Genomic DNA, 12,522 nt, shown 5'->3' on the forward strand with positions numbered 1-12,522 from the left:
CGGAGGAAATCGGCAAAAGCTCTGACTCATTGTGACATCACTTCATAAAAGGCTCTGACATCACGTACACCACATGAGTCAACAAAAAATCTCTGTGATTGTGTATGTATGTATGTAATCCGCGTATCTCGAGAACCGTTCGTCCCACGGGCACGCGCGTTCTCCATATTTGGGCATAAAATGAATGCCCCTATGACAACAGGTATAATGAGGTTTGCATTAAAGGGGGAACCGGCACTGTGTCTGCAACACAGTTGGAGGCACAGACAGATACTCCATATATGGGCATAAAATGGACGCAGATAGACAGATATCTCCATATATGGGCATAAAATGGACCCAGAACTATAACTGCAGTGATCTCCATATATGGACATAAAATGGACGCCGACAGACAGACAGACAGATACAGATATCTCCATATATGGGCATAAATGGACACAGGCAGACAGATGGTCAAAACGGGTCCTATGAAAACAGGTATAATGGGGTTTGCATTAAAGGGCGGGGCATTCATTCCCTATTTACATTGTTCCGAGTTGGCCAGGTCGCCGACTAGATGCTGGGCCGCCCGAAGCTTCTAGTTACAATAAATGTGCCCCCATTGATTCCAAATGGGGACCCGAATGCACCCGGAATCAATGGGGGTACATTAACTATAATCACATTTTTGTCTTCTTAGGAATGCAAAACATACAAAAAGGTATTATTGAACTCAAGTCTCCATGGCATGAGTAATCAATAGAAAGAAAAGTCATTTGGGGGTGAACTACTCCTTTAAGGCTAAATGTTCTTTGTAAAGATATGCATGAGTAACTCAAATTGTCTTTGAAAATGCACTGGGCACTCTAAGTATGTCTGTTTGGGTGGCTTAGTCGGAAAAGCTCTTGACTCATCCGCAAAAGGTTATGGGATCGAATCCCACCACTGGCACCTGTACATCTGAGCTATGCCGCCGATGGCATGTTTTTTTTTCTCTCCTTTAAATGTCCATTGTAATTGACAATGCATTGGGTGCTTAAAGTTAAATATTTCAAAAACTACAAATTGTTTCACAGTAAACATCTCAATCATGCATGTCCACAGTAAGGTGGAATTTTTGAATTGTGAATCAAGTTGCTCGGTTAAAGTATGTAGGAACAGCTAGGTGCCAAAGATTTAAGTTTTAAAAGTTAAAGTTATACCATGTAACTTTTTTTATGAAACAAATATTAAAATTGTCCTAACTGTTAAATCGCTAAAGTTTTAGAACACCCACTCTGTTATTTTCAGCTTCTGAAGCCTTCTCTTTATATGTTTTCTATGAGTTGTGAGGGGGGGAGAATTTCCCGGCAAAATGATGTCATCTCCCACATGATACACTACCGGCCAATCACAGCGCAGATCATACACCGCCGGCCAATCACAGCGAGTCTGTCTCTAAAGGAAGTAGCTTCCCTCAGCAACTGTGTTTACATTGGTGAAGGAATCTTGCTTGCTACTCCCTCAATCCTGGTCTAAAAATGACAGGAGACGGCTCTACAGATGCGTATCGGCGAGGCGGAGGTGCTCGTGACGGCCGCGGTGGTCCGGCGACTCCGGCCGAAAAAAGCAATACCGCTACTGACCATTAGTTGAGCAGCTTCCACAGTACAGCTTTAAATATCTCCCAAATTACAAAACATTTCAAAGTAAAACGTTCAAGCATGTGTGTCCACAGTTAGGTAAATTATAAAAAGTAATATGAATATGAGTGTCTAGGAGAACATGTTTTTTTGAGGCGCGCAAATCTGCCATTGAGCCCATACCTGCCAACCTCAGCCCGTCAGAAAACAGGAGATTTCTTGGGGGAGGGTGGGGGGGTCATGACTGCAAAAAGTAGGCGCACAGAAATTGATTTGATGACTTAAGCAATGTAAGACCCATCTTTAATAATAATGCAGTCATGACTTAAATGAATATCTGTGTGACGGCATGCAATAGCCCCACCCTTTAAGGGGGGGTGGGGTTCTGGGGGTCCTACAGAAAAAAATTAACGTAGTAGATGTAATTTCCAGTGTTCTGGTGAATTTTGGGAGTTTGACACCTCCAGGAGAAATTCCCACAATTAGTTTGTTGTTCGTCTAATAAGAAAAAAGACCATTATGTTTCAAGCAGCAAGTAGCTTAATGAGTTAGGATACTGTGCCAATGATACAGAGGCTGTGGGTTCAAGCCCCACCGAAGATCTTACTTTAAAGACTGATTTCCAGCAGAATAACTTCAAAACCAGTTCAGAAAGCATTGTGAGATGACCTCGCCGACGTCACCGTGCTGGCGCAGTGGACTAGTAATGAGGCCTGTGAAGTAGAATACCTTTAATAGGTTTGTTCAAATCTGGCCATGGTTGAGGCGGGGTCTGCTTTGGGTGTGTGGGCAATGCATGCAAGATCATACAGATATTCACTTAAGTAATGACTTAAAGTTGAGAAGTCAAGATGTCTTACTTTGCATCAAATCTGTACACCATTTGGCATTTTAAGGCTGAAATTGTACCCACGCTAAAGCAAGCCTGATAAAAGTATCAAACATGTAAAAAGAATTAACAGAACACAGGGAAATATTATATTTCTGTTAAGAAGTTTTGGGGGGAACCCCAGACCCTCGTTGTGGAGTTCCGTGCACCCCCACCTACCCAGAAAAGTATGTCCCAAAATCAAGGCGAAAAAACTGGAAAAAAGTGAGTCTCATCAAGGCGAAACACCCGGAGAAAAGTGAGTCACAAAATCAAGGCGAAACACCTGGAAAAAAGTGAGTCCCATCAAGGCGAAACACCCAGAGAAAAGTGAATCCCATCAAGATGAAACACCCGGAGACAAAAGTGCAGTCCCAAAACCCCCCAAAATCCCCAAAAAAGTGAGTCCCAAAATCAAGGCGAAACACCCGGAGAAAAGTGAGTCCCATCAAGACGAAACACCCGGAGAAAAGTGAGTCCCAAAATCAAGGCGAAACACCTGGAAAAAGGTGAGTCCGACGAAACACCCGGAGAAAAGTGAGTCCCATCAAGGCGAAACACAAAAGTGAGTCCCAAAATACCAAAAAATACCCAAAAAGTGAGTCCCAAAATCAAGGCGAAAACACCTGGAAAAAAGTGAGTCCCATCAAGGCGAAACACCCGGAGAAAAGTGCAGTCCCAAAACCCCCCAAAATCCCCAAAAAAGTGAGTCCCAAAATCAAGGCGAAACACCCGGAGAAAAGTGAGTCCCATCAAGACGAAACACCCGGAGAAAATGAGTCCCAAAATACCAAAAAATACCCAAAAAGTGAGTCCCAAAATCAAGGCGAAACACCTGGAAAAAAGTGAGTCCCATCAAGGTGAAACACCCGGAGAAAAGTGAGTCCCAAAATCCCGCAAAAAGTGAGTCCCAAAATCAAGGCGAAACACCTGGAAAAAGGTGAGTCCCATCAAGACGAAACACCCAGAGAAAAGTGAGTCCCATCAAGGCGAGAAAAGTGAGTCCCAAAATACCAAAAAATCCCCCAAAAAGTGAGTCCCAAAATCAAGGCAAAACACCTGGAAAAAGGTGAGTCCCATCAAGACGAAACACCCGGAGAAAAGTGAGTCCCATCAAGACAAAACACCCGGAGAAAAGTGAGTCCCATCAAGACGAAACACCCGGAGAAAAGTGAGTCCCATCAAGTCGAAACACCCGGAGAAAAGTGAGTCAGATCAAGACGAAACACCCGGAGAAAAGTGAGTCCCATCAAGGCGAAACACCCGAGGTCCAAGTCAGACCTCTAGAAGGCCAATCTGTCTGTAATCGAGAGATTCTAGGCTGACTTGGACCTCATTTGCATGAGTTTTTTTTTTTCCTCCGGGTGTTTCGCCTTGACTCACTTTTTTCGCCTTGATTTTTTGAGAGAGAGCTAGATCTCACACCTTTCAACCCCCCACATTTCAAATATTCATTTTCAGGCAAACATTTCCACAGTAAGCTGAACATGATAAAGTTTGAACATTGTTTCTAGGTGTAAGTTTGTAGCTCTAGTAGCCTACCAAAGTACTTTTTCCATTGACAATGCATTGGGCGCTTAAAGTTAAATATTTCAAAAACTACAAATGATTTCAAAGTATAATTCTCAAGCATGCATGTCCACAGTAAGGTTCAATTTTAATGTGTGATTTTACTTTGAAATGTTTTGTAGTTTTGGAGATAACTTTGGCACCTCGCTGTTCCTTCATACTTTATAACTTGGCGACTTGATTCATCATTCAAAAAATTCAACCTTACTGTGGACATGTATGGTTGAGATTTTTACGTTGACATGATTGGTAGGTTTTGAAATATTTAACTTTAAGTGCCCAATGCATTGTCAATGACAATGGCCTTTTAAAGGAGAGAAAAATCAAGCCATCAGTGGCAATTGCTCATTTGCAGAGGTGCTGGGATTTGATCCTATGAACTTCCGATGATGAGTCAAGAGCTTTTCAAACAGAGCTACTATAACTCAGAATGGGGGGGGGGGGGCTCCCAATGCTTTCATAAAGACAATGCTTTCATAAAGACATTTTGAGTCACCCATGTAGGTAGGTATGTTTATATAGAAAATTCCAACATAGTGGATCATTGAACGATGGGAAGACTGGGGTTTGAACATGGCACCTCTGAGCCGAAGAACTAATCATTAGACCACTATATCACCTCTGAGGCTCTTGTCTCTTATTTAACATTTCCTTTGTTTTCTTTTCAAGGATAGAATAATATTAATAGGAGGAAAAAAAACACTTCAAAACACAAAGAGAGTTGTACCCTGAGTTTCTGACAGGTAGTAAAGTGGTCTCAGACTGGATTAACCATTGGGCTGGTGAGGCCGTTGCCAGGGGCCCTTGGTTCTCAGGGGCCCTTGGGGGAACTGGGCCGCGTGGTCATTGACAATTTACTATTAAATGTATACGTTAATTAAAAATCAAATGTGTGGGCCCCTCATCTGTTGTCAACAGGTATTTTCTTACAGATGATCATCATGGCTTAAAATCAGAGCTGGGTCCGTCCCTGGTGAGTGGTGCTATTAAGCGTACTACGAAGCTTGGCCAATTTATTAACTTAACTTATTTACTCTATTGATTTTATAGTTTTTTTCATTAGCATAGTTACTTTAAGTAAAGTTTTGTAATTATGAATTACGTTTACGTTTTGAGCAAATTCACTCCAACCATATCCATGTTGAGAGAGAAGTTCAGAGTAAGAGCTGTAAGCAACAGTTAAAAAGCTAAACTAGATGCACATTTCCAAAGTATTTTCAATTGCCCGCAAATTTCAACATTTCAAAGAAAAGACTGACACTGGAAAAACTTAAAAAGATGAACACAAGTCGTATTTATTTTTCACACATAGTATTTCTTTTACAACACATGGTAAATGGCGTCAGGGGGGAAAATACAGTGCATAAAAAAAAGATACGAAAAAATAAGTAGTTCCTTGGCTTTTTAAAAGAGTTACTAATCATGAGGCATTTAAAATAAAACAGTTGGAACAGAGTAAGCACAGGCAAGGGTGATATGTTACTGACAGTGGAAAAAGAGCATCACATACTACAGTATGTCCCAATATCCACACCAGCACACTGAGGCTGCTCACTGCACAGTTCACAGTGTCACTGTGAACAGTATGCCAGCCTGGGTAGGAGGACGGCGTCATTAAGGTCTGCCCATGGCTGACAGGATGTGAGGGATAGGGGAAAGAAGCAGGCATTATATTATACATGTCATATTATGTTGAACTCTGTCTTCACCTCTCCTCTCCTTCCTACAGCGATATCACCACTAAAGAGGTCCGCCATCATTTAGCACCGCAGAGGGATGTTTTAACAAGTATTTCATCCGTAATATGTGTCTGTAATCTGTGTCTGTAATCTGTGTGTGTGTGTGTGTGTGTGTGTGTGTGTGTGTGTGTGTGTGTGTGTGTGTGTGTGTGTGTGTGTGTGTTTGTGTGTGTGTGTGTTTGTGTACATCACAGCAGGCTTCCAACTTGTTCTGGATATGTTAAAAAGAACTATAAAAGAAAACAAGAAATGTATTTTTTTCCTACAATAGTAGCCAATGTGGCACAGTGAAAGTTAGGGCTAGGCAATATATCAATATCATATGAGACATCATACTGTGTAACCTTTCAATTAAACAAAAGTTATTTTTGATATAATCTTTCACAGGTGTATTTTTCACTATAACCACTCTTCTTTCTTTGTGTGTGGGTGTCTGTGTGTTGTTTTTACAACTTCAAACCTTTTTTATTCTCGCAAAATGCCATGATGACCTTGTAGAATTCATTGTTTAAATCGAATTCTGGGAATTGCAGTTCAAACAGACAACAGAGCTGCCATAGGTGTTGCCAAAAGAACTACTAAAATGGAGGTTACACATTATGACTTTAATATTATAGTCGGAATACAATATTAGCTTCACAATATGAATATTGAGGTATTCGGTCAAACATATTGGGACATTTCATTTTGTCCAGGGCCCACTAAGGCCCAGCCCTAGTGAAATTGAGACCTCTTGAGTGGCTAAACCTGTAACCCTCATCCCAGCTAATGCCTGCTGCATACAGACCACAGACCCAACAGAAACACTGAAGTAGCATTATCAAATAGTAATTAAGACCAAAATCTGACTAAAGTACGGTTATTAACACTTCTGTTTTTGAAACAAACAAACAAAAAACAGGAAAGAGAGAAAAACAAACCGGGAGTAGAAGAACTCTTCTTTTCATATAGTATATATAGGACTGCTGTTTTTACAGTGCTGTCCCACTGCCTGTCACCATCACCAAGGATACACACACATCCAATAGAAAAGTTCAAACAAAACAAAAATTAAATGGCTGAAATATTTGTCCCGCCCCTGCTTAGTTGTGTCTGTGTCTATGTGCACACATTTATGTACATCCCTCATTGTTCTCTCCCACAGCCAAAAATAACAGGTAAAGGCAACCACAGCCCCTTCCCAGATACATAAACATATCATTACATAAAACAAGCAAACACTATTAATACAAAATATCAAAATAAATGGCAAAAAAAAGCTTGAATGTGCCTTTAAAATCTACACATTTGTGATGAGAGTTCTACTAAAGCGGTGAGTTCTGATATACAAGTTGTTGTCACCCAGGTTGGAATATGATACAAGGAGGATTACAAAGGAACAATCAGTCCTAGGGTGTTGTGTCAATGAATAGCAATCGATAGCTTATCAAACATGATTTAACCCGAGCACTGAGAACGCTGGCTTGTTAGCACACAAATATTGGGACGCATTTACTCTCAAGTTGTTATTGTGATTTTGTTAAAGGAACAAACTGAATATGAAACGTAATCAGGGATCAATTACGGAAGGTTCCATTCTACTTATCAGGTGCTGTTTTAGTTTACGGCTAAAAGAATAGCGCAAACGCGTCGAGTTAATTCCACCGCTTTGCCTTACAGTGAGGCTGGCGTGTGGTGGCTGTTTCATCTGGCTGACAGTGCCTTTAATCAGAGTGAGTGCAGCGCCGGGCGTCAGGAGAACAATCCAGAGGAATTAGAGGAGAACAGCTCGCCTGATGTTCTCTGTTTGTGTCTCTGGGCCCTGGGAGAATCCCACTGACTCTGCTGCTCATTAGACGATGCCTTTTGTCAGACCAAAATAAAATAGATATTAGGCAGCGAGGGGGAGGGGGCAGGGAGCATTGTGACGAATGTTTAATTGGTCGCTCTGTGTGTGTGTGCGTGCGTGTGTGTGCGCGTGTGAGTGCGTGCGTGCATGCGTGCATTCGTACACGTGTGTCTGCGTGTTTGTGCACAAGCGAGCTACCCTCTTTCAGTGGCGTCAGTTCAGCAAAAGCTAGGGTATGGCAAAGATGGGAGTCCTCATGGATAAGAGGCATTACATTTTGTATAACACGATTATATTGTGAATATAGCAGATCGACATGCTCTGCGAGGCGTTGTGAGCATGTAGATCGGCTATTTTCACAATGTCTGAAAAAAAAAGATTGGCCGTTTTTTACACAGGTTTCTACGGTAGCTAAACTTGGCATGTTAGTAAATGTGCCACAATTAACAATAATGCATTGCACCTGTGCAGCTGACCTGCGAAACCTGTGAATACACCATTTTGTCAAGATGGGGAGAAGTGTGGAGAATAGTTAAAGTGACCATTTTGTTACATTTTGCATTTGTAGTTATGTTACTGTAATTTAACAACATAATAACCAGCGCAGATAGACAAAGAGACATTCGTGGATTTATATTTAAAAGTAACTTTTATTTTCCCCCCTGGACCCAGGGTATGGCAACTGCATACCCCTGCCATACCCAATTGACGCCCCTGCCCTCTTTGTTCGAATGGCGCACGAGTATCTCGAGCGTATATGTGTTGTTGGCTGTGTGTACACGTCACTGTGTTTTTGCTAAGCAGCGCTGTATACACGTACAAAGCCCTGCGTGTCAGGACGTCAGCATTCCTCAGACCCTGACACCCTCCGCTGGGGGAGAACGGGCTGCGGCGTCAGCCTCATTAAAGCCTCCACTGTCTGGCTAATGAATCGATTGTGTGGTATCAGTGCTCCTGGCTGCTACTCCCACAGTGCCCCCCCCCCTCCTCTGGGGGCCTCCCTTTCACTGAGCTCTTAATCAGGAAACAGCCGTAATTACCCTCCCTCCCTCGCTCTCTCTCTGCCACCTCTTCCTCTCTCGCTCTCTTCCTCTTCCCCGTCCTCTTGTTTTCCCTTTCCCTTCCTCCTTTTCTCTTTGTGTCTTTATCTTCATGCTCCACCAGCCCTATTCTTTGTCCTCTTATCGTTTGGCTTCTTCCCTCTCTCTCTCTCTCTCTCTGCTTTCCTTTCTTTCCCTCTCCCCGTCTATCATGTGTCATCCTTGGGCAAAAATTGGTGATGTGCATGTGCGTGTGGTATACGGCCGTGCGCACGTGTGTGTGTGTGTGCGTGTGTGCGTGCGTGGGTGGGTGGGTGGGAGCGGTGCGGTGCGAGCTTCCACAGACGTTTAGATCACAGTAAAGAGGAGGTGGCGAACGAGGCAAGGCGGAAGAAAGGAAGTGGCGCTGAGATCCAGGTGCTGCTACTCTACGGGAGGAGGAAGAGGAGGAGGAGGAGGAGGAGGTGTCGTCTCCTCCCCCCAGGTGTGGGCTTGAAGGAGGTGAACACCGTGCCCCCCACCAGCCCAACACCCTCCCCCGGTCCCCCGCCACGCAGCTCTTAGTAAACCACCTCGTAGACGGTGGCCTTCTTGTCTCCAGAGCCTGTCACGATGTACTTGTCATCCGGGGACACGTCACAACTCAGGACGGACGACGACTCCTTGGACTGGGAAGGTAAAAAGCCGGGACAAACAGATCGGTAGAGAGAGATAAGCAGAGAGAGAGAGAGAAAGAGAGGGAGGGAGGGAGGGAGGGAGAGAGAGAGAAAACAAAGCGAGACAGAAAATAAAGGGAGACAGAGAAAGATGTTATCAGCGATATGACTCATCACTTAAAGCTCAATCAAGTGAGACATATTTGCATTTCAAAACAGAGCTGTTGCTGTGGAGATAATTGCCAACTGTATCGCACGCTCATTGTTCTCAGAGTCGGAGAGACAGAGTGTTCTTTTCCCCTCTCGTCATGTCCCTGGAGACAAGCAGCCTCATTAGCCACAGGTAAATGCTAACATTACAGTAGTCCAGATCTGTGTCTGGTCACTCCTTCATTCAAAGTAGAGGCTAGAACGGCCGCTAACAAACCTACGGCTACCGCTTTGAAGACCAATCCTGGTACCGTCCCAATAGGAAGCACCGCCCTAAAGTCTTGGCATTGGTTCCGCAATGCTTTATCTTTTTTCTTTCTTTTTTTTTTCTTTAAACATTTGTTTTTGGGCTTTTTATGCCTTTATTTTGATAGGATAGTAGACTGACAGGAAAAGGGGAGAGAGAGATGGGGAATGACATGTGGCAAAGGTCATCCAGATCGGGAATCGAACCGGCGACGCCAGCAGGCATCATAGTAGAGCTGGGATACCCGACCGAAATCCGACGGGACCCGACAAGCCCGACGGGCTCGGGCTCGGGTCGGACGCATTTTCACAATTAATTGTCGGACATCGATTCGGGTCGGACATCATTTTGATTCATAGAAAATAAAGTGTAAAACGATACAACTATCGTCTCTGTGTGTGCTATTTCCTTGTCTTTCTGGTGCACTGCACGTGGCTACGCTCAGTGCGTTGTCTTGACAACCATGCACACATGTTCATGGGGAAAAGGAAGTGGGAGACGGAGTGTCATATGTGACAGAGAACAAACAAACAAACAAACAGATACACGAGAAGAAAAAGCAAATGAGTGAGAGATAATGTTGCCGCCAGCCGAGATAAAAGTTAACTTGTCTACGGTAAAGTTTAAAGCAATTGAAAACGAAAGAGGGAAATCAGCGACGCGGTATGGACGCATTTCAACGTAGTTGTCAACGCAGACATAATTAAAAAGTCCGATGTTGAATGTAGCCTTAGCCTAAAACCCATAAACCATAATGGTTGGATTAATAATAGTTTTTGATTAAGAAAGACGGCCAACTGGCCGTGGACTGGCCGTTTGTGGACGCTGGATATTAAAAGCAGATGTCAGATTCGTCTATGCTGGTAAGACTGAATACATTTTGATATTGATTGAACATGTGGAAAAGGTTTGTGTGTGAATACTTTATTAACAGTTTGTAAAAGAGGATTTTTTAAGTGTGTGACTGCAGCGAGTCACTGACTGCAGTCAGACAAGAGTCACCAGACGCGCAGTGCACGTTATAGCCTATTATTTAATAATCTAACGTAGCCTACTTGTGTAATTATTTAAAACACTTTCACAAGCCACAATGTGGCTTAATATTATTAAGGGTAACAAACAGGCACGCTGCATGCACTCACTGCACATTATAACACGTTTGCTAGTGAGTGTAAATCAGTGGCTTCCTCAAAGAAAAAGAAACGATGCGAAAAAGTGTTGAAAACATAAGGTTCGGGCCTCGGCTCGGGTCGGACGCTTTTTCATGATTAATGCTCGGACGTCGACTCGGGTCGGACAGAAAACTGTCGGACACAGGTTCGGGTCGGACAGAAAAAATGGGCCCGATCCCAGCTCTACATCATAGCCTAATATGTGATATGCACCTTGACCACTATGCCACCGGGCGCCCCACTTTTTCTTTACCCAGATCAAGCCCCTACATGGAATTTAGATGTCAGATGTGTAGGTGGAGAATGGAGATCTGTCTGATCAGATGGTCAATGTATCTACAGTATCCATTTATTACAATGCATCCATCCATCCATCCATCCATCAAAGAAAAAAATAATATTGTGCTGACCACCAGGCTTGTAAGTAATAGGTGTGTGCTGGTAGAATGGACCATGTTTACATCCCTCTCCTCCTCTCTGTATCTGAGAGCCAGACCTGTGCACCTGGCTTTAGATGATCTAAAGGCCCAATCACACTGGGCCGATCCCGGGGCCGAGTCATCCCGATCAGATTTGGGGATGACCCCCCGGGAAAATCGTTCTGTCGGCCCCGGACTCGGTCTTGGGTTTGAACGGTACCCCGACACGATTGGATTATGTTAATGGGCTTTTTATGGCCTCGGGAGCTCTTCCTCGGAAGCTCCGAGAATATCAAAAAAGCTTGATATTCTCGGGTCATCGGGTACAAATCCTTTACAATTATTGTGGTCTGAATGAGCACACGTCTGAATGAGCACACAGGATTGCTTCAGATTATATCAAGCCAGCTCCTTGGCTGCGCAGAGTGTAGGCTATTCTGTCACCTCACAATAGAATAGCCTACACTTTTATTATTATTATTAGCCTACTTACTTTTTACTTTAGCCTACTTTCTCCCTAAAATGATGTAATCACTTGTTCAAAAACGTTATAGCCTATAGCGTTTTTTTTTTCTTTTCTTTTTTTCTTCTGCGCAGTCATTTGGCGACAAGGAAATTGCAGTGTAGGCCTATTCTCCTAATCACCTCACGAAAGCCTTTCACACATGGGGATATATAATATATATTTTTTATATTTATAAAAGATAATATATTGGGCTATCATCATGGTGGTTGATGCTACTATGCCACATTATTCATATAATGTAATACTCAAAGTCAGAGACATTCCATTGCATTCCTTTTTTTTTTTTTACTTTTACGCGCGGGCTGCGGGCACATCATTGCGCCTCTCGTGCTGTCAGTTTGTTCATTGGTCCTCAAAGAGGACCGCCAGTCCTTGGGGAGTTCCAGGGGGTCCCCAGCTAAATGATATTGAGGAACCTAGGCCTGTCCCTATTCTATATGCTTGGATGAGGTGGTGGGACAGTAAAAAAAAGCGAGAGGTTAAACTTTTTTTTTTCTGCGACTGCACGCAGGTTTGGACATTCATAATTGCTATTAGCTGATTAAGCTCATGTCTGTTTAATGTCTGGCTGGTTGCCGTTAAAATGCTGGTTGATGCTATATGCCACATTATTATTCATATAATGTCATCATACTCAAAGTCAG

The 12,522-nt window shown here is 43.2% G+C and overlaps 1 protein-coding gene across 1 annotated transcript in view; it reads right to left on the minus strand.

Moving 5' to 3' along the window:
• Positions 1-8,757: 8,757 nt before the first annotated feature.
• The window catches only part of tle2b (TLE family member 2, transcriptional corepressor b), a 118,648-nt gene continuing 114,883 nt past the window's right edge, over positions 8,758-12,522 (minus strand). The window contains exon 20 of the mRNA XM_080723089.1: positions 8,758-9,316. Coding sequence (XP_080579215.1) covers positions 9,209-9,316 — 108 coding nt within the window. The 3' untranslated portion in view covers positions 8,758-9,208. The remainder of the gene's footprint in view (positions 9,317-12,522) is intronic.

Source organism: Nannobrachium achirus (assembly GCF_963921795.1).
Source record: "Nannobrachium achirus genome assembly, chromosome: 1".
Classification (NCBI taxonomy): domain Eukaryota; kingdom Metazoa; phylum Chordata; class Actinopteri; order Myctophiformes; family Myctophidae; genus Nannobrachium; species Nannobrachium achirus.